Genomic DNA, 23,176 nt, shown 5'->3' with positions numbered 1-23,176 from the left:
AGCAGAGAAGGAAGAAAGTTTGGGTTTCAGTTGGTCTGACATACTGTACTTTTCTCATTTACTTGAATATAAAATGCATCACCATTCATTAGTTCACAAGAAATTGTATAACTAAAGTTTCTTATAAAGTTTAAGAATACAAAACTCAATTCATTAAAATATTAATACATTTTTACATTTAAATCAGTCTTTTCTTTATCTAGTACGGCTACAGCCTGACATCTTTCCCTTTATTCTCTTTCTGTATAAAGTGGCCATCTCACCAGAGATAACAGGGATTAGACATCAAACACCCATTACATAACCTGAGAATATGCTGTCGAGATTATGGGGTTTTCCATTATCTTTTAAAAAAATTGCCCACAGACAGAACTTGGGACAAAAACCAACATAGGAGTGTTCTACTCTAAGGCAACCTCAGCACCGGTGTCCCACTTTTGGAAGTGTTTGTGTGCATATGATGCTGCAGTCAATGACTGGGCCCAGTGGTCACAAATCGGAAGAGACCCCTAAGGGCAGTGATTTGCTGTAGCGTTACATGTTCAAGGTATAGAACATCACTGCAGCACTTTTGACAGGGGACACCAGAGCAGCATCAAATCGAGGGGTGAGGACTGTTTTTTTCACCCTGGATTTTTTTAATTAATATACTGGAAACCCCCTTTAAATGTGTTTCATCTTCAGCATGCATAAAGGGTATTGACAGATGTTCAATGCAATGTCATAATTAGACACACTATACTAAACATCAAAATCAGATAGCTATGCAAAAGACCCCACCATGAAACACCCTTCCTGGACCATTGTGAGTGCTTTATGGAAGAAGTAGGATATAAAGATTTGCAACAACAGACTGTAAGGGAATGCTTACAACTTTTGGTCTAAGCTTCCACTTGGATTTTTTCTGGCAGTTTTTGGAATACTGCAACTTCAGTTTTTGAGCCAAAGTCAGAAATGTATTCAAAAGAAATGGGAAATATAAAGGAAGGACTTACACTTCTCCTCCCTTATGGATCCACTTCTGACTTTGGCTCAAAAACTGCAGTGGCAGATATCCAAAAACTGCCAGAAAAAAAAACAAGTGGAAATTTTGCCGTATGGTGTGCAATGCCTAGTGCTTGCAGATTATTGCATTGACAATAAATCCAACCAACATGTTTCAATTACCGGTAATAAGCGATTGCTTTCGCTTGCAACAATTTGATTCGGTACTTCCAAGTTCCTGGACCGACAAAAGGCTAGGCCTGGTGTCCCCATCCTCTACTGCAGTCTCCTGGTGTGAGTCTTCCACTTTCTCCCACAAATAATCCCCCTCCAATGGACTCTCTCTCACAAAGTCAAAGTTCCATGTGCGTTCGGCTTCTTTCAAAGCATTGCTCATCTCTGTCTCATAATACTTTTTAAGCTGTTCATGATCCACTTCTCCAAACAGGTTCCGACAAACCTTTTCACTACCACCATTGGCTTGTAGGATAGCTCTGGCAGAAAACATATTTCTCTGCAAAATAGAACAAAATTATAAGGTAAGAATCCCAACTATCACACATAAACAATAACCATGAAGATATAAAGATATCAGTGACAAAGCAGCAAACAAAACTGATGTTCCCGGGCCTAGGTGCCATTATGTCTTTAACTGTAACATTTAAAAGTTATTAGTATGGTATATTATTTTAAGGGTACTCTGCCCCTAGACATCTTATCCCCTATCCAAAGGATAGGGGATAAGATGTCTGATCGTGGGGGTCCCGCCGCTGGGGACCCCAGCAATGTCAGCTGCGGCACCCCAGACATCCGGTGAACGGAGCGAATGCAGGGCAGAGGCTCGTGACGTCACGGCCAAACCCCCTCAATGCAAGTCAATGGGAGGGGGCATGACTTTCATTGAGAGGGCATGGCCGTGATGTCAGGAGCATGGCCGTGACATCACGAGCCTCCGGCGCTGCACCTGATGCTCTAAACGAACGCCGAGTGCAGCAGGGAGATCATGGAGGTCCCCAGCGGTGGGACCCCTGCAATCAGACATCTTATCCCCTATCCTTTGGGTAGTGGATAAGATGTCTACTGCGGAGTACCCAGGGCTCAAGTCTTGATGGAACGCATGGGAACTGAGTTCCTGCACTTTTTTTCACAGCAGGAACACTGTTCCCTTTAGCAGGAATGCTGCAGGACCCGCCTTTGAGTGGAAATCTTGGATGAGTTCCCTCACTTTTTCTTTTCCAGGACTTGACCCCTGGGAGTACCCCTTTAAGTATTGCACTGCCTATTACAATACAACTGTTCTCTTATATGGCAGATGGATTTTTTTATTCCAAAAAGATCGGGGTACCCATGTTACTGTCTACTACATCCATACCGTAGCTTAGGGATGCATTATCTAAAGCCCAGAGGCCATAGAGAACCGATAAAGCCATTCTGTAGAGCTCCCAACATACTTGCACTGCTATGGAGGGAACCTCCGGCTTGTATTAGTTCTCTTTTATGGTCTATTCACACGTACAGTATTTTGTGCAGATTTGATGCGCAGGAATTTCTGCTGAAGATTTCAATGTAAACTGAACACAGCTTGAAATCCTGCGCATCAAATCTGCGCAGAATAATGTACATGTGAATAGACCCTTAAGCAACTTATTCAGGTGAAATTGTTTTTGTTATGATTGATAGTTTCTGGTGCCTTCTGAACCTTGTCATGCTCGACACCCTTAGGCCCTGCATAGCACATATCAAAACACGGCATCATATAGCTATATAGAAAAAATTAAAAAAAGTTTTAAAAATTTATGGCTCTCTGAATTTAGTATGGCAAAAAAAAAAACACACAAAAAAAAATTATTCTGCAATCCTTTACTCCTTGGCTAGGATTCCACTTGGTTCTACCTATTCATATTTCCCACAGAGAGTTGTGATTGGCTGGACCCATCTGGCCAATCACAGCTCTCTGCGGGAAATATAATTAGTTGTATATATACGGCAGCGCAGGGGACCATAGAAGAGCATCCGGCCGCATCTATAAATTGTACAGAAGGATCGCGACGGAACTGGGGCAATCTGTCAATTAGTACAGGTACTACTACTCCCATCATGGAACAGTGTGTTCCATGCTGGGAGTAGAAGTAATACCTAAAAAATGTAAAGAATAAAAAAGTGAAACACACACACACACACACACACTACATTTTTATTATTGTCGGCTACATTTTTAGTTCCCTGCCCTCACACATAAATTAATCCCTGTTTAAAAATGTATAAAAATTTTGTTATAAAAAAGATACATTTCGTTAAATACAATTTTTTCCATCACGACTGATCTTTTTTATTATTATTTTTTTTAATAGCACCCTATGAAATGTTATTAAAAAATGTTATCTCCATCACTTTTTTGGATCGCTAAAATCCAAAAAAGAATAAAACCGCCTGCAAAAACGCTTAAGTTAAAACCCACATGACATTTTTAGGGGCGTTTTTTTTACTCCCATAGACTTCTATGGGAGAAGAACACCACGATTTCAGGGGGAAATAAACACCATATGCTCAACATGCTGCGATTTTGCAAAACCGCCAAGGAGCTGAAAAGAAGTATAAAAATGCCAAAAGGATGGAAAAAAAAAACGCCAAACTGAAAAACGCAAAGTGGAAAAATAATTTTGAATTTTTTCATTTATTTATAGCTAACATCTGGCCACAGTGTTTTTTGGCCAAAAAAAAAAAAAACATGCGGCAGAATTGGTGCTTTTCTTCGAGTCCCCCCCCTCCCCCCCATCCCCCCCCAAAAAAACAAGTGGAATTCGAGCCTTACACCAGTACAGCCTCGGTATTCAAAGCATATTTGTCATTGAAAATACATAAAAATGTTACTTTAAATCCTCAACACAGAGCTACACTTTAGGCTGTGTGTCAATACAACTAAATCTTAAGTTTTCTAGTAAATATTTACGGATACCTGAATCTTGGCTATCCCACTTGTATAGAAAAACTAAACCTGTACGCCATTATCCTCATCGTCTGGGAAAAGGAAAACAGACGTGATAAAAATAGTCTTGTTTGCCAGTCTCATATTACTACTGTTCCCACCCAGTCTTGTGCTGACATCATTGCACAGTGAGTCAGGCATGTTCCAGCTTGCTCAAACATGCACCTTGCCCTCACACTTGGAGGAACTTGTCCGTACAAGCTTCTATGACATTCATAGGCAGATTAATATGGAAGATGCAAGGTCAGTATAGGAACTATAGCTCCCGGCAAACTCTGCCAGGTACTAAGATGGGAAATGTGTAACAAGCCACTTGCAAAATAATATTGTCCAATTGTGCATGATTGCTACCGATACAGAAGTGTGAATGGTCACCAATGATCTTGTACTAAGTGGGCAGGTTGAGCCACACTTCTCACTGGCCCTGCACTTCAACACTGGAATTTCACTGATGATCACACTGCCATTCAGAGCCTTTTGGTAGCGTATTGTTAAAGGGTTACTCCGCCCCTAGACAAAGGAGAGGGGATAAGATGTCTGAGCGGGACCCCCGCGATCTTGGCTGCGGCACCTGGAGCGAACATCCGGTGCATAGAGCGAACTTCGCTCCGAGCCGGATGACTGGTGATGCAGTGCCAGGGGCTCGTAACATCACGACCACGCCTCACTGGTGATGTCACGGCCACACCCCTCAATGCAAGTCTATGGGAGGGGGCGTGACCCATAGACTCACATTGAGGGATGTGGCTGTGACATCACGAGCGAGGCGTGGTCGTGATGCCACGAGCCTCCGCCCTGCATCACCAGTCATCTGGCACAGAGCGAAGTTCGCTCCATGCATCGGATGTCTGGGGTGCCGCAGCCAAGATCGCGGAGGTCCCACTCAGACATCTTATCCCCTCTAATTTGTCTAGGGGCGGAGTAACCCTTTAACAATACACTACCAAAAGGCTCTGAATGTCAGTGTGATCCTCAGTGAAATTCCCTTTTTTTGCCAGTGTTGAAGTGCAGGGCCAGTGAGAAGTGTTGTTCAACCTGCCCACTTATTACAAGATCATTGGTGACCATTCACACTTCTGTATCGGTAGCAATCATGCACAATTAGACAATATTATTTTGCAAGTGGCTTGATATACATTTCCCATCTTAGTACCTGCCAGAGTTTGCCGGGTGCTATAGTTCATGCCCCCTCCCATAGACTTGCATTGAGGGGTGTGGCCGTGACGTCACGAGTAAGGCGTGGTCGTGAGGTCACGAGCCTCCGGCACTGCACCCGACGCTCTAAACGAACGCCAGGTATAGCAGGGAGATCGCAGGGTCTGGCAGAAAACAGGAGATGATCCAGCAGTTCAAAAGATTGCGGGGTCCCCAGCGGCGAGACTCCCACGATCAGATATCTTATCCCCTATCCTTTGGATAGGGGATAAGATGTCTAGGAGCGGAATACCTCTTTAAGTTTGCACTTTTAGGCTAGTTTCACACTGACAATGTGCTCTGCTAAAGTGAGTTACAATGCTAAACGTGTTTAAAGGATAGGAAATAAGCAGGAATAAAAAGGATATTGCATGTCTGATCTTTTTTCTCTGCTTAACTCCTGTAAAACCAGATACCCCATGGACCTGCACTTACATGTATACAAATGAGAACCTTCTAAAGAGGAGCAGCTCTCTTTAGGCTCTCAGTGCAGACAGAAATGCGCCGTCTCCTAGACGGCCATGCATTCCGTGCGGTGTCCACAGAAAGAATGAACAGGTTCATTCTTTCTGCAAACACGGAAAATGGAATTTCCATGCTCGAAACATCTGGCACGGAAATTTCGCCATGTGCACAGCACAGCAGAATCCCGTTGAATTCAACAGGACTCTGCTGCAGCTGAATTTTTCAGTGGAATTCCACACGGAAATTCTGACGTGTGAACATGGCCTTAGAGCCAACCTAAAGAGTAAAAGAGGAAGGCAGTGAGCTAGTCTTGTGGAGAATGCCAAGGAATGCTTCTCTCCCAGCCAAAATGTTAGTCTTATACCCAGGATCACTTGGGGCTATCCTAGCTCATACAAAAAGCCCTGTCCTGTCCATCTACTGTATACAAGCACTGATATAAAAGAACTATCAGCATTATATAAGTAAGTTTATTCCTTCAATTATCAGGGCAAAACCTCTATTATACTATAAAACATAGCAATATAAGTTATATAGTGCAGATAAGAGAGAGTCTATGAATAGTCAATCTAAGACTTTAGACTATATAAAAAAAATTTGTCTCTATCAGGATCTGTTTGTGGCCAGACTTATTTACTCGTATAGTAACCATAACAGCTGGACGCTATGGAAAACTCACACTAATGCCTATGATAATTGAAACTTTCTGTAGCATAAGTGATGTCATCGCGACAACATTAGGGACACTTGTCTTCAAATGTCTGGAGCTGAGAAATACAGAACATGACTCAACAACAAATAGGGGGCTATTAACTGAGGAAATTGTCCCTCCAGTTTATTCAGGATCTACTGGAATATTTCCATTTTTCATTTTTCCATCCTTCCAAGAAGGTTCATTAATGACAATACAGAGACACATCAGATATGGTGTAATACTTGCTGAAAGATAACTTATTATGTCTTTCGTACATAAAAAAAAAAAAAAGTGTATTTGACAGTCTACCAGCAGTTTCTGGATGAAAGGCACTGGCGACATGCCACTGGCCAGCAGTCAAATTCGCTAGCAGCTGGATTTTCAGGAATTTCAGACTGTCAGATATCAAAGTTACTCAGCCTTTAATAGTAAATAGAGACGTAATCATTGTTATGTCTTAAATTCTGTAAAAATGGCATAATGAAATAACCATTATTATAAACATTAAATTAAAAAATATTGATTGGAAAGAATTAGGGATCGACCGATATTGATTTTTTAGAGCCGATACCGATAACCTGTGAACTGTCAGGCTAATAGCCGATAACTTATACAGATATTCCGGCTATTTCTCTCCCCCAAATATCCTTGGTAAAATGTGTGTGTGTGGGTATACCCTGATAAACTGTTTCTGGCCCCGCAGAAGCCGCTGCAGATCAATGATTTAAAGTGGGCGCTTTAAATCAATGAACTGCAGCGGCTTTTGTGGGGCCAGAGACCACCACCGCCACCACCCGCTTGCTTCTCTCTCCCTGCCTGTCCTGGGGTCCTGAGTCAAACCACCGACGCTGCCCGATTGCCTCCCCCTGCCTATCCTCTGGCCAGAGACCGCCGCCACCGCTGCCCCATTGCCTCCTCCATCCCTGGTTTTATAATTACCTGTTCCCAGGGTCCGCGCTACTTCTGGCTCCTGCGGCGTCCTGTGCTGTTGCTGTGCGCTGCGCAATGACGGGTGACGTTCTCAACGCGACGTCACCATCAGTGGCCCAGCGCACAGTGACCGCTCAGGATGCCGCCGGAGCCAGAAGTAGCGCAGACCCCGGGAACAGGTAATTATAAAACCGGGGATGGGGGAGGCAATGGGGCAGCGGCGGTCTCTGGCAAGAGGATAGGCAGGGGGAGGCAATCAGGCAGCGTTGGTGGTTTTACTCAGGACCCCAGGACAGGCAGGGGGAGAGAAGCGGGTGGCGGCGGCGGTCTCTGTCCCCGCAAAAGCCGCTGCAGTTCATTGATTTAAAGCGCTCGCATTATCGGCATTATCGGATTAGAAAATCGTGAATATCGGCCGATAATATCGGCCAATCTGATAATCAGTCGATCCCTAGAAAGAATACAAGAAACAATATTCAGGGCTTTAAGGGGTTATCCACCATAAGGTGATTTTAGTATGGACCTGCCAGACAGTAATGGACATACTTAGGTAGGATCTATGCTTGTCTTGGGGCTAAATGGCTATGTTGTGAGATTATCATAACACACTTTTTGAGAACTGGTTATTTCCTGTTATGTTTTGTTCTCAAAACTACAAGTCCCATAGTTCCATAGTTTATAAGTATGAAGTCACTTTCCACCCTCCCACACATCAGCCACTCCACCCATTGAAACACAAATGAGCTGCAGTCCATTCAAAAGGCCTGTGTTTTCTAACCAGGGTGCTTCCAGGTGTTGCAAAATTAATCTCTCTCCCACCCAGTGATCGCTCCACCCATTAAAGCAGACAGGCTCCCTCTGATCACCTGACTAGTGATGTCACGTCTCGACGTACTACAACCTGGGAAATCTCGAGACTGACTCATTTTGTATGCTGTTAAAAATAAATATCGGGGCGAAAATTTGAGACCACCGTCACCAATTGTGAGACCACTGTCACACAAAGGTATGGAAACTATATTATCAACTACACTAACTTTACAGCCCCTGTAGCATTGTCCAATAAAAAAAAAATCCTGATATACCCTTTTAAGTACACCACTGGACCACCATGGCTCAGACAAGATATATAGCCCTTCAAGTGCTGTATACACTATTGGTGTACTAAGGTGCTGAAATGTTCAAAACTACTAACTCACCAAAATTTACAAGAACTATTGCAGGTTTAACCCCTTCAGGACACAGCCCACTTTCAATTTTGTATGCCTTGTGTGGGCTTGTTTGTTTGCACGGTCAATTATACTTTGCAATGACGCCTTTCATTTTACCCTAAATTGTACAGCAGCACAGAAACAATGTTTTATTAGATATACCCCATCAATCCCCCTCCTGCACTTTTGCCACTTTAATGGGGGTGATTTCAAATTTTGTACAGTGTACTTTATGGTAAACTGACATGTCTTTGTTCTGTGGGTTAATTTGATTAAAACAATACCCACACTTACATGCTTTTCTATCATTGTACTACTTTTAAAAAAAAGTTAAACTTTTTAAACAGAATAAGTATGCTTAAAATTGCCCTATTCTGACCCCTATAACTTTGATATTTTTCCATATAGGGAGCTGATTAACAGCTCTCCCATAGGGATATATGATATATCACCTGGCTTGAGACTCGTAGGGGAGGAGCCTGTAAAACACCATAAACATTTATCATTTGGTTGCTACATTCTCTACATTTGCAAAATTGGTCTCAAGGATCTTTAAAGGAGACATGCATTGACTTTACATTTACTGTGAAACATTATACACCTTCGAAATGCTTCCATCTGGGACTGAACTGTCTGATATGTATTATTATATGAGCCACACCGGACACATTATTCTGTCTGCATTGACTACTGGCATCTGCCTGTTTGTTACCATTGGGGCTATAGTGCTTACAGATGGGTAGGCCTATACAGTAGCTGAGAGATAGATTGTATACACAGTGAATAGTTTGTAATGTTATTAATGTGTTTACCTTAAATGGGCACTGTCAGATACAAAAACTTTTGATATGTTGTAAATTATGCAAAACCAATATGTTTTGCAATTGCTTTCATTAGAACATTTTCAGTATTTCATACTCAAAAAGCCAGTCAAACATCTGCCCCCCTGCCTGCTTGGACACATACTAGTCCTGCTGTGTCCATGCATCATCACCTACGTCATGGACACACTTCTTTGATTGACAGCTGAGCGCAGGGCTCACAGCTGGAGGAAAAATCCTCCCACTGTCAGCTTGTGTCCCGCTACTGTCAGTGAGGACAAGCTGGGAGATGTAGTTTTTCTAATGCTAGGGGAGATGTGAGCAAACAGCATACTGAGGGAGAGGGCGGAGACCTGCACAGTGAGGCCACGCCCCCTCCCCTTGAGAGGAATTCAGACTAGTGAGCAAAATTAAAAGTGTAATAAAAAAATTAATAAAAAGGTGCTAGACACATAAAAATTTGATGTACCTTGTCATGATTAGGTACTGAGTGATATAATTTTAAAAAAAAAAGTTTTTTGTTGGATCTGACGGGTAACTTTAACAGATTTTATTCTATATGCTAGTCAGATGTCATTATATGCAAATAAAAGTATTGTTTATATTCAGCGTTTTTATTTTATATCCAATTATAGTAAATTTATTGTTGTTATGTATGTTACAAAATTCACTAGATTCTATTAACATTTTGGAGAAGATTATCAAAAGTATAGATTCTCCACTGGCCTCTTCCATCTTCTGGCAACCACTAGCCTACTGTCCAGCCTACTGTCTCTGTACACCTGTGTATGGGGGCCTCCCAACAAATGACTTTGTTCTTAAGAGAGAAAAGCTTCCACCAGAAATGGCTTACCTCACATGAGAACACATGAACGTTTGGCCGTGTTGAATGTTCATGAGTATGGGGAGACTGGTAGAGATACCCATTGGTCGTACTAACATCTATCTGACACCCTTTAAAGATGTATGACCGCCTGAACACCGATCAAGGTGGAAATATGACAAATATACACAATTATTTTTGTTTCTAGTTCTCTTCTCACTATCATTTAATTTCATATTGTGGAAATATATTTATACTGAAGAATAAAAGACACAGCATTTACATACATGCCTTGTCCAAGACTAAACTCTTGATTCTACTAAGTGTTGAGATGTGTATGTTGTTGCTGAGGTCAGTATCCTTCTTTGCCCACAAGATGGCAATACATTGTAGAAGAAATCAAAAGGTTAAAGTTATTTTAAAATTGCAAATTCTCCTCCCTTTATTGATATGTTGCCCAAACACATACGCCATTAATCCTACAGGACAATGTAAATAATACCCTATCAATTTCCACCAAAGTTTTTAAATCCTTCAGTACACAAGTGACTTGTACATAGAGATAGTGGTATTATGCTGACTTATGGCTATGAATCGTGATATTATGTCATATTATATTTTTATTATGTATATATTTGATAGAATCATGAATTCATGCTTGTATGATGATGTCACCAGGTCTTATCATTGTCCTCTGAGCTGTTTACACAATTGCACTGTTTTACTTCTAACAATTTTATGGTGTGTGTAATAGCTTCTGGGTAAGCCGAAACTTAAAAATGGAGGGAAAAAAAAGGAATTTCCCTTTTGATGCGCTCTCATAAACTTTCCTATGTCAGTCACTCATGACAAGGAAGAAACGAGTTCATGTAGGAGTACAGTTGTTTACAACAAATCATATGTTCTTATCTCCACTTTGACCTTGGACTCCAAACACTTTCTGCTGTAACACATGGGACACTAGGGTGAACTACACCAATAACAGGGATACTACCAACCTTACCTGGGATGACACCATCAGAATACTGGATATTTATAGAAGAGGAGTGATAGCAGATGTCTATCTTCTATAAAAACAACTCTCAGTATAGCTAGCCCCTAAAGAACATTAAAATGTACCTAAATGTTGTGACAACTTGTTACATGTAATAGTAAGCGTCCGGCTGCTGAGAACCCCACGACCCCCCCCCCCCTCGCTAAAACGAAGGGACAGAAGCACTCCCCTGAGCACTGTATGCCTTTACTGTTGCTCGGCTTTAATTGCAAAGTTTCAGACTTCTACTGCATCCGTACATCACACACTCAGCTTTCTGAGGAAAGACAACCAGAAACAAAAAGACAGAGCTCAGGCAAGCACTTCTGTCCCTTTGTCCTAGTGATCGGTGGGGGTCTCAGCTGCCTGACCCCCACTGATGACAACTTCTGACATGTTCCTTTAAGTGAACAGTTGTTAGGGCACATTATACAGGAGGATCACAGCAGGTGTCTGGAGTGATCTTTCTGCTGTGATCTTTCCTTAACTGCAGGTACTACTGCTCCCAACATGGAGCACACTCTGCTCCATGCTGGGAGCTGTAGTACCTGCATTAATAGACAGATCGCAAATAGGTGTCAGAAGTTACACTCGTTGCAATCTGTCTATTAATGCAGGTACTACAGCTCCCAGCATGGAGCAGAGTGTGCTCCATGTTGGGAGTAGTAGTACCTGCAGGTAAGGACTGATCACAGTGGGTGTCACTCCTGACACCCAATGAGATCATCCTATCTATTGCAGAGATGCGGAGGGGCTCTCTACAGTGCTCCGTATCTCTGCACTATACTCCGGCCAGTGATATGAAAAGAACATCACTCATTCATATTTCCTGCTGAGAGCGGGGATCGGCTGCAACCATCCGGCCAATCCCCACTCTGGGCAGAAAATATGAATGAGTGATGTGAATTTCTATTCACATCACTGGCCGGCCAGAGTACAGAGCAGAGATGCGAGTGCTGTATGCAAAAAACGTCAGACGCAGGAAATTACACTGGCATTTTTTCTGTGAAAAAAACGCAGGAAAAAAAACAAGTGGAATCCTAGCCTAAAAAGGGATTAACCCAAGAGGGTAGGTGATATTATATGATGAGTGGGACCCCACTGGGGTACATGGTAGGCTTATTCTGGGGAAATCTCGAAGCTCTTGGTATGACTACACTAATCATGGGCTTTATAGATGTGGAGCCCGCACATAGTGTTTTTGGCGTTTGACTGGTGCATCTTTTGGACTCTTTATTCGATTTATTGGACACTTTTGGCCTTTTAAATTTTAAAATTAAGCTAAGGGAACTGTGTAGGGGAGTAGGGGAGTTAAGGGGGGTTGTATTGATTTTATAAAAATTGTATTTGATATTTCCCACAAACCATACGGTTAATACCGTTCATATGGAGTATATAAATGTTCTGTCAAAGTTTATTATGCTTTCTGTTTCTTTAATAACTACAATCTAATTTAAGATAAAAAAAAAAAAATAAGTATTATTGGGATCTAGAGTCTCTGCTCTGGAGAAATGTCAATGGAGCAGTGATCAAGCATGCACACTTCCATTCTATTTAAAGTCTATAGGACCACTGGAGATGGCTGAGCACTGAACTTGGCTATATCCATTGTTCCTATTGGGTTTGGGGTCCAAGTGTTCAAACATTTACCACCCATCCTGTGGATAGATAAATGTTTTTCATAGGGTATGCCCTTTAAAAAAGAGGTCCATCTGATCTTCATGAAGTTTAACTTAAATGAGGGCTGTATACTGTAATAGTCTAAAATAAATGTGCTGCAACCATTCAGTTCATGCAGCAGAGTTTGCAGCATTAAAGGACTTTACCTATATGGGACATTTAAGACATATCCACAAATGTTCCATAGAAGCAGGTCCCATCTCTGGTACCTGCACCCATCTCAAGATCGAGGGCGCCCCAGCCCCAAGCCCCCCTGGCCTGTTTGACCACTAGTGGTTAGGAAGCTGAAAACAGCATAGCCTCAGGGAGCTACGTTGTTTATGTAACTCCGGGAGTTAGTGACACTGACCTATGCACTTCCTTAGGCTACTAGGGAAGTTTAATTAGTAGGAAGTATCTTATTTCTATCCTCCCGTAGTCTAAACTTGGGGTGCATCTTAAAGAAATTAGATTTCCAGGGGGTCAGGGGCAGGTACTAAGTATTTTTTTTTTTTAGAAAAGGGGGTGGTAGGCCAAAAAAGTTTTGAAACTTCTGCTATAAATCAATAACATATATAATTTGCCATTTGTGCTAATTATATGTATATAATAGAAATAAAAAAAATAGGACTGGGTGCCTTGGTTGCAAAAAAATGGTTACACCCATTCCATATGAAGCTAGTGAGGATCTTAGTAGTAAAATTGTGGAATAGGGATAAGAGTCTCTTTGTGTTCTTTTTCTTTATTTAAAACTGGCAGGCAGCTGGCTTGGGCCATTCCTCTTCATCACCATAGCCTACTTTATTATTGTTAAAGGAAGAAATTGTGGGTTCTCAGTCTTTCTGAATCTTAATAACTATGTAACTATGAGGTAATCCGCAATGCAATGGCATCCTGCCCGTTGTTAAGCTTTTATCTCATGAAATTAAACAGTAGGGTGTATTCTATTTTATGTTAACTCCTTTAGAATAGATAACCCTATCAAGGAATCGTGATACTGAAATTCCCTGATGTCAAACTTATTTTTATCAGATTTATTTAAGAGTACCAGAAACAAAGAAAAGCAGTATACAGCTGGTGTAAAAAATTTTTGGAATTCTATTCCAATTGTAGAACTAACATGAAATGGGTCATGTATTGCAAGCTACTGGAGGCCGGGATGGACCTGATATGATGCAATGATGCATTAATCTCCTTCTCAATTTTTATAGATAAAAAAGTGGTCATCATTTTGTTATGCTGGGAAGTTATCAATAACACATCTATGTCTATGTCATAGGTGTCAGGGCATGGCTGGTTATTTTGGACACTGTTAAAGGGGTACTCCGGCGCTAAGACATCTTATCCCCTATCCAAAGGATAGGGGATAAGATGCCTGATCAAGGGGGTCCCGCCGCTGGGGACCCCCGTGATCTTCCAAGCCACACCCCGTTAGAATCAGCCCCTGGAGCGTGCTCGCTCCGGGTCTAATTACTGGCGATCACGGGGACGGATCATATTGATGTCACGGCTCCGCCCCATGTGATGTCACTCCCCGCCCCCTCAATGGAAGCCTATGGAGGGGGCGGAGCCGTGACATCACTATGCTCAGTCCCCGTGATCGCCAGTAATCAGATCCAGAGTGAGCACGCTCCGGGGGCTGATTCTAACGGGGTGTGACGTGGAAGATCACGCCACACCCCGGAGTGGCGTGGATTATCCCCTTTGAATAGGGGATAAGATGTCTTAGCACCGAAGTACCCCTTTAAAGTGACAGCCAGGCAATATTGTAACCACATAATCTGCAGTTTTGACTGGATTCCATGACATAGCATCTCAGTTATATACAGTAGTCAAAGGGCATAAAACAATGGGTTGCTACACTAGGTGACAAATAGGAAATTCAATTATATTAGGTCTTAACACAAAATAAAAATGTCTATGGCTAATCTCTACTTCTAGATATATCACAATACTTTTGTGAACCATTAACTAAAGCTGACCTCGTGTCTACCACCACAGATGGTACTGTCAGATGACAATTTGATACCTACATTTGGGGTGCCATGTTCTACTTTATGACCCCCTGAGGTGCTAGGGGCAACTCTTTCCCGGTCACTCAATAGCATCTCATGTGGTTTAGATTTCAACCAAATAAAACTGTGTATGGCCACCTTAAAGTAGTTGTCCATTTGTGAAAGGGTTTGGGAGCCAGGTGCTCCCACCAACAATATCCTACCCCATCTCGGCTTGAGGGAGGAATCACAGATGGTGCCTACAGAGCAGGGTAAGCAAACATCAGCTGTCATACAATGACAGTGCTTCTCCTGCATTATTGTCTTTAAGCGATGGAAGCTAATTACACTGATTGGGCCAGGCACCAATTAGTGGTGCACTGGCCCTTTAAATCTTAGAGAGCCGGCGCGCGCGCGCCCTAGAGAGCGGAGCCGCGCATGCCAGGACGTGACAGCCGGGGAACGGGACAGGTGAATAGATTGGGATGCGTCCCGCGAGCGGGCGCATCCCGCTAGGCGGATCGCATCCCCACCGGCAGTGACACTGCAGCGCTCCCGGTCAGCGGGTCTGACCGGGGCGCTGCAGAGAGGAGAATGCCGCGAGCGCTCCGGGGAGGAGCAGGGACCCGGAGCGCTCGGCGTAACAACCATGATTTCCTGAAGCGCAATATGGCAGCAGGGGCATTGCTGTAATGGTCATAGCAGCTCTAATGTCTCACCAGTTGCAGTTTCAACCAAACCTTACAGAGAGAGACACTGAAAATGCAATATATCTCTACACTGTATATTGGTAGGAACTTCTACAAACATTTTCAATTCCAGCTCAGCCCTATTACTCTTACTCTTTTTATATACATACATATATAATAACTTTAGTGCAATAAATTATACTGTAAAATATAAATTGCGTTGTCTAGTCAGTAGAAAGAGACAACTAGATAATTTAAAAGCTCATGAAAAATAAGAGACATCTAACCTGAATTACGGGAAAAATGGTAATAAAAACTAGCGCTTGTAAACACACACTGATACGACTACTTCACTTTCCTGTTCCCATAACAGGGAGATTTCCCATGTTGATGTAAAAGGCTGACTAGCTGCAGGCCACACCACAGCATCGTTCACTGTCATCTGGGTCCCAGTTTAGTCACACTTCTTTGAGGGAGGGGGTAAAGAGACATGGTCTAGGGCATGCCCAAACATATTCTCCTGCACATACATATTATAGCTGTTATAAGACAATGTTATGAGCCAGTGGTACTATAAACAAGGGCAGCTGTAAAATGAGCGAAAAGTTTACTGAAGCTAAGAACCCCCCCTTCCTCGCCATCACCACCACCATACAGCTACCAGAATAAAAGTTTGCAGGGTGTATACTGTGCCTTGTATACCAGCTGAAATGGTTATTTGGGAGAGCCTATGTGACAGAGAGACAGATCTGTTGGGCGCTATTACTATGTTTTTCTCAAATACCCTTTCAAGCTGGATTCCACACATAGTATGCCCCAACCTCAAATTCAGTTTTGGGTACTGTAATGTTCTTGTTCAACTCTTCATGGAGATCTTATAGAGGCGCTTTATCCTCAATCCCTATCGTGTATCACAATAGACATGCATTGAAGGGGCAAATGGACCTCTGCTTTGCTGTGCAAGGAGAGCCGGAGCACCGTGCAGGAGATTACAGGGGTTCGCAGCAGTCAGACCTCCGGCAATCAGACACTTATACATTGGATAGGGTAAAAGAAGCAAAATACTTGGCTACCCCTTTAAACAGGTTATCCAGGTTTAGAAAAACAAACAGCTGCTTTCTTTCAGAAACAGCACCACTCTGTCTAGTTTGTGTGCGGTATTGCAGCTCAATTCCATGGAAGTGAATGGAGTAGAGCTGTAATTAGAGATGAGCGAACTTACAGTAAATTCGATTCGTCACGAACTTCTCGGCTCGGCAGTTGATGACTTTTCCTGCATAAATTAGTTCAGCTTTTCGGTGCTCCCGCGGGCTGGAAAAGGTGGATACAGTCCTAGGAGACTCTTTCCTAAGAATGTATCCACCTTTTCCAGCCCACCGGAGCACCGGAAAGCTGAACTAATTTACGCAGGAAAAGTCATCAACTGCCGAGCCGAGAAGTTTGTGACGAATCTAATTTACTGTAAGTTCGCTCATCTCTAGTTGTAATACTCAACACAACCTGAGAATAGGTGTGGCACTATTTTTGGAAGTGAGCTGCTTTGTTTTTATAGTACTGGATAACCCCTTTAAAGTGTCTTTTTCGCAATACGGTCCATCACCTGCTGTTTTAACACCCGCGCCATCTTGTCTGCCTCCCACTATGTCTGTGTGATAATGAAATAAAGAATTTTTGAAGCAAGAAATTACAGGTTGAGTGCTCTGTTCCTGTTTTCTATGTGTGGGATTGCATTTTCTAAATTGGAGAAGGTACGTTGAGCACTCGATTACTTGTATTTGCTTCTTTATCATACATACCACTTGTGAGCTAAAATTTGATAACATTACAGTGACCCCCTCGACGTACGATGGCCCCGACATACGATAATCTCAACAGGCGATGGCCTCTCAGAGGCCATCGCATGTTGAAGGCAGCATCAATATATAATGCTTTTGTATGTCGGGGCCATCGCATAAACGGCTATCCGGCAGCGCAAACTGCTTCAGCTGCCACCGGATAGCCGTTTACGGTGCCCTGTGTGGTCCGGTGACGATCACTTACCTGTCCTCGGGGCTCCGGCGCGTCCTCTTCCGGATCCCCTGCATCGTCGGCGCTCTCCATCGTCATCATCACGTCGCTTCGCACGCCGTCCTGTCATCCAATAGGAGCAGCGTGATGACGGCGACGGAGAGCGAGGATGCCGGGCCTTGGCGGAGGCCTTGCCAGAGCGTCGGGGACACCCCGGGGACGCGGCAACAGCGATGGAAAGCGACATCCAGGGCAGAGGTGACGAGCGGGGACGGTCCAGAGCGGCAGGGACAGGTGAGTACAACTTCCTATACCAGTGGTCTTCAACCTGCGGACCTCCAGATGTTGCAAAACTACAACTCCCAGCATGCCCGGACAGCCAACGGCTGTTCGGGCATGCTGGGAGTTGTAGTTTTGCAACATCTGGAGGTCCGCAGGTTGTAGACAACTGTCCTATACTTTACATTGCACGGATCCCTCAACATACAATTGGTTTCAACAAACGATGGTCCGTTACCATCGTATGTTGAGGGACCACTGTATTACCATCTCCAAGACCGACAGATTTACAGCGACGGTGCCGAGTTACTTTCTTTGTGTCAAACTGCCATAAAGTGAGTTGCTATTCGGTTTTTTTAATCTCTACATGCCGGGATTTCCATGCAAATTTTTTTTTAAAAAGGAGGAACTACTTTTTCTTGCGTAGGGCTTGGAAAAGTCTTGAAAATGTGCTCGTTCAGGTTTATAAAACTCTATCAAAAGAAAAAAAAAGTCTAGGTGTTGCCCTAGCCTAATACTAAGGAAACCAATCCAAGACAAGCACATAATAAAAACCCAGTGTAGAATGAAACAAGCTGCCATTTCAAAGCTGAAGAAAAAACCACCTGCTATTAGATGTCTCCTGAATCTATAATGAATACATTGTGCCATTATGTGGAAATCAGCATCTCTAGGGAGGAGACGGTCTTGTTAATCTCGTCTTACAATTCTCACAGATACAATCAGCAAAGCTTTAAATGACATGTTTACCATAGCGTGCGCCATCATTTGGTGTGTCACCTCTAATTAGGGCTTATGAAGAAGTTACCATTAGGTTTCTACAAGCCACAGGAGACTCTGTGCTTGCCACAGCCACTCCTTAAGTTCCACTTAATACTTTGTATAGCCAGGCAGAGTTTCCCCACCTAAAGAAATTATGGGTTATTATTACTGAAATGTCTAAGGTTAAAATGCTAAATTAGAGATCTATGTAGTTGCGGATAAGAGACCTGTAAAGGTTAAATGCTTTGTATAAGGGAAGAGAGGACACCAAGACTTGGAAAGATCTTCCAACATGATGGAAAAACATTGAGGTTTGCATGTGAAGGGAAGACCAAGATTTCTTCAGAAACCACGGAGACTAGAAGAAGTCTTATAGACATTACACAATGAAATAATCATAACCTGCAAAAGAATCAAAATCAACCTTTCATCCTGTAACCGCTTAGTTTCCAAAGGATGAGCGTGTTTTGTTTGTTTTTACAGTATTATTATACCAATGTTAGCATATGCTAAAAAGGACTTGCTATCTTTTTAGCCTTCAAACGTTAATAAAAAATCATGACAATAAATTTACATGTAAATTATATACCGTATATATATTAGGACAGATAAGTACAGTATTTACCCATAGATTTCATTGCCTGTCGTTTTGTGAATCCGTACAGTATAAGTCTATAGTCTAGCCATGTGCATGATCCCTGTTGGCGTACAGCTGCTATTATTGTTGAGTTATTCTAAAAGGGGAAGTTTGGCAAACTGAGGGTTCAATGTAAAGGATTAGGGAAGTAATGATAAAAGGTATTAAAGTAAAAGGAGAAGAGATAGAAAAGATGGAGTTGGCAGAAGTAATACAGCAGAAATATTCTGGCCTTCTCTTGGTAGAGGTGGCTGGTGCCACTAACTGGACTTGGTTCCAGGGGTTTATAGTAAAGGTATAAGTCTCCTGAAGATGGCTGCAATTGTTCTGCTTACCACCTGTTCAGATCTTCCTCTACATTTAAAAATGCCCAAAACAACTTCTATGTCAGTGGTTCCCAAAACAACAAGGCTCCCTAAAGACACAACATATGCCTATCCAACAGTGGCAATGCTCACATAGAAGCAAGAGTGTATATCCACACTGGAACTGTTGGATAGGCACATGTCCCCTCTGAACCCCCTTTTAGTAGTTAGGCCTCACAATGTGCCCCATATATTATTTGGGCAGCAGCATCAGGCCCCTCCTGTAGTAGTGTTAGCCCCCGACCCATCCCTTTGCAGTGTTAAGTTTCGGACCTCTTATGACTCTTTATGTAGCTAAACTGACCAACAGGACATGAATGCGAACATGAACATGAATGTTAAGGAAAAATAAATTGGTTGCATATGAGATTGGAGGAGGTCAAAGCCTAACATAAAAAGTCACAGTATTTTTATGGTACCTAATCCTTAAAGGGAACCACTCATCAGATTTTACCCTATATAACGCTTGGCAAAGTAAAATCTTTATCCTCACCATCCCCGGGGGACGCTCCTGCACCCAGGGATGGTGAAGATATGAAGTTATAAACTAGTCCCCGCCGGCCCCACAAGTAGTCCCCTGGTCGGAGAGCTCCTCTTACCTAGTCCAGTGTCTTCGGCCGGCAGAGACGCCCCCCTCGGCTTGATTGATGGGTCACATCATTGCTCTGTTCCGTCTGTTCAGTGAGCAGAGCGATGACGCAGCCCGTCAATCAAGCCGAGGGGGCGTCGCTGCCGTACAAAGTAAAGGACTAGGTGAGAGGAGCTCCCTGCCCAGGGGAATACTTGCGGAGCCTGCGAGGACTAGTTTATAACTTTATATCTTCACCATCCCTGGGGGGCAGGAGCGTCCCCCGGGGATGGTGAGGATAAAGATTTTACCTTATATAACACTTTGCCAAGCATTATATAGGGTAAAATCTTATGATTGGTTCCCTTTAAGGATATATTCATGGATACAGGAGTTGCTGCAGATTTGAGTCTGTGCTCCATCATTTAGTTACCTTGATATCTGCAGCAGATCCTGTATGTGTCAAGGTACCCTAAATCAGCAACAAAATTCTCCATCCAGCCGGAGGATAGGTTTACTTTTTTTTCTGCAAAAATTCCCACCAAAACTCCACACTGACGGCAACCAGATGTTAGCTGAAAGTCAATAGGGAAATATGAAGTGCCAAACTCACTTTGTGTTTTTCTTTCTTTGGCGTTTTTTCACTCATCTTGGATGTTTTTGTGTTTTAGTTTTTTTTTGCTCAGTGGCAGTTTTTGAAAATTGCTGCATGTTGAGACTATGCCATTTTTTTGAAAGAAATCTTGTTTTCCTCCCATAGAAGTCGATGGGAGGCATAAAATGCCATCAAAAATGCCATGTGGGTTTAGTATTGGTAAAAAAAAAAACAAAAAAAAAAAAACACCAAAAAATAAATAAATAAATAAATAAATAAATAAATAAATAAACACCTTTGGACATTTACAAGACCCGACCACATGACCACTAGGCTTATCCATGTCGCATATAAGCGTACAACATTATATACAATCCAATGTATCATAGTGCCTTGTCATCCCTAGGAGTCCCCACAATGGCTAGGAATCCTGGCTTTGTTTGTATGCAGTGCCCATTAAAGTCTAAATCACCTAAAGCCTCATCTCTGCTGCACCTTATTATTAAGTTATTAAGTCATCATAGTTACATGCCAAGACATGCCTCAAGGGTGGACATACAATCTACAAGTAACAAAATGACAAGCACATCTCATTTTTTCTTTTTTAACAATATTCACTGCTATCTTTTGCAACACTACAACTTATATTGTGGCCAAATGAGTCTTATTTGCCGACATTCTATGTTTCTATGGTACAATTCACGGCATGACCTGGCACAGCCGGCTGGGAGTTTTCCCAAGTATACTAAGTTTTATTTAGTCCTTAAATAGAAAGGCGCCCGGCACTGCTGTGTAGCCGTCCACTACACCGCTACTGCTGCACTCTATCGGACCTTCCCGGTGCTCACATCAAGTAAGTGTCATAGCAAATCGACGATAAGCAGAAAAGAAATGGAGCACTCACCAGGTCTTGAAGGGTAAATTAAGCTTCTTTATTCCATCTTGCTTGACAACATGTGAACATGGAAGGGAGAGCAGACAATACAAACAGGTAGGGGAGAGACTAAGGGCGACGGTCCGTGTTCGCGCACGTAGCGCTTCGTCAGGCCCATGGGCCTGACGAAGCGCTACGTGCGCGAACACGGACCGTTGCCCTTAGTCTCTCCCCTACCTGTTTGTATTGTCTGCTCTCCCTTCCATCATGGGCCTGACAAAGCGCTACGTGCGCAAACACGGACCGTTGCCCTTAGCCTCTCCCCCATCTGTTTGTATTGTCTGCTCTCCCTTCCATGTTCACATGTTGTCAAGCAAGATGGAATAAAGAAGCTTGATTTACCCTTCAAGACCTGGTGAGTGCTCCATTTCTTTTCTGCTTATTGTCGATTTGCTAAGTTTTATTTACTTTTTATTTTTAGAAACTTTGAATTTAAAGTTGAGGATAAGGTTTGTCACAATTATTTTCTGATCTATACTCACTGTTACTATTAGGTAATAGAAAAAGTCCAAAGTGGATACAGCACCAAATAGCTGAGGACTCAGGCTGGTAGATGGAATGAGACTTTATTTGCTATCCACGTGCAACGTTTTGGCAACAAACTGCCTTTTTCAAGCATGCTTGAAAAAGGCAGTTTGTTGCCGAAACGCTGCACATGGATAGCAAATAAAGTCTCATTCCATCTACCAGCCTGAGTCCTCAGCTATTTGGTGCTGTATCGGATGATTACTTGCACATGCTGATTGGATCGGTGCTGTCTCTCCTCTTTACTTATTAGGTAATAGAATTGCAGGTTATGTATCTGTGTATGACTCTTTGATATAACACATTGTATCAATAAAATATTAATTTATGATATAAACATATAAAATCTATACATTTGACTACCAGCGCCGGTAGAGACAGACTGTAAACGTTAACCTTTGGTTCTGTCACATAGCAAACGTGTAAAAAAAAAGGAGAATGGAGTCATAATAGCTTTGTACTAGACATCTTGTTATCTTATAGAGCGAATGTTTGAAATGCCTCGTCACGCGAGCTATGAGGTGTGGGATTACCTGACCTCAACTCTCAAAGCATTTAATGTACACTTCTACTGCAGTAACATTTTCCACCTGTCTGTTTACAACAGGTCTGGAAGCTACGAAGACAGAATTAGCTCATGTTTTATCTTTATGATGTACAGTATGTAGCCTGAAACAAGTCAAGGCAAATCCTTGATCTATTGTTGCTATAGAACTACAAGCACCAGAGCGCCCCATACACAACAGCGTGAGCTGAGCGTTCAACCCTACTCTATTGGGTTCCTCCTATGTATCTATATAACATGATACTGACTAAATAAATATTGTTCAATGAACATCAGTAAATATTATTGTCATTATATCAGGTGAAACTGTCAAATATTGAAATTTCTAATGAAGATAAACACACTGTCTGGTGTATTGTAATGAACTGTATACTCTGCATATACACTGTTGGTATTCTATCAGTCACCTGTGGATGTACAGTATGTAGACCATAAATAGTATACTGAGAAGACATA

At 42.5% G+C, this 23,176-nt stretch overlaps 1 protein-coding gene across 1 annotated transcript in view; it reads right to left on the bottom strand.

Annotated features, from left to right (window-relative positions):
- LOC130356543 (cyclin-dependent kinase inhibitor 1-like) overlaps window positions 1-23,176 on the bottom strand; it is a 69,745-nt gene that overhangs the window by 5,783 nt on the left and 40,786 nt on the right. The window contains exon 2 of the mRNA XM_056558229.1: window positions 1,168-1,498. Within this exon, the coding sequence (XP_056414204.1) occupies window positions 1,168-1,498 (331 nt within the window). The remainder of the gene's footprint in view (window positions 1-1,167; window positions 1,499-23,176) is intronic.

The sequence above is a fragment of the Hyla sarda genome, chromosome 2 (assembly GCF_029499605.1).
Source record: "Hyla sarda isolate aHylSar1 chromosome 2, aHylSar1.hap1, whole genome shotgun sequence".
Classification (NCBI taxonomy): domain Eukaryota; kingdom Metazoa; phylum Chordata; class Amphibia; order Anura; family Hylidae; genus Hyla; species Hyla sarda.
The sequence above is the reverse complement of the archived record's forward strand: the minus strand, read 5'-3'. Positions and strand labels throughout refer to the sequence as shown.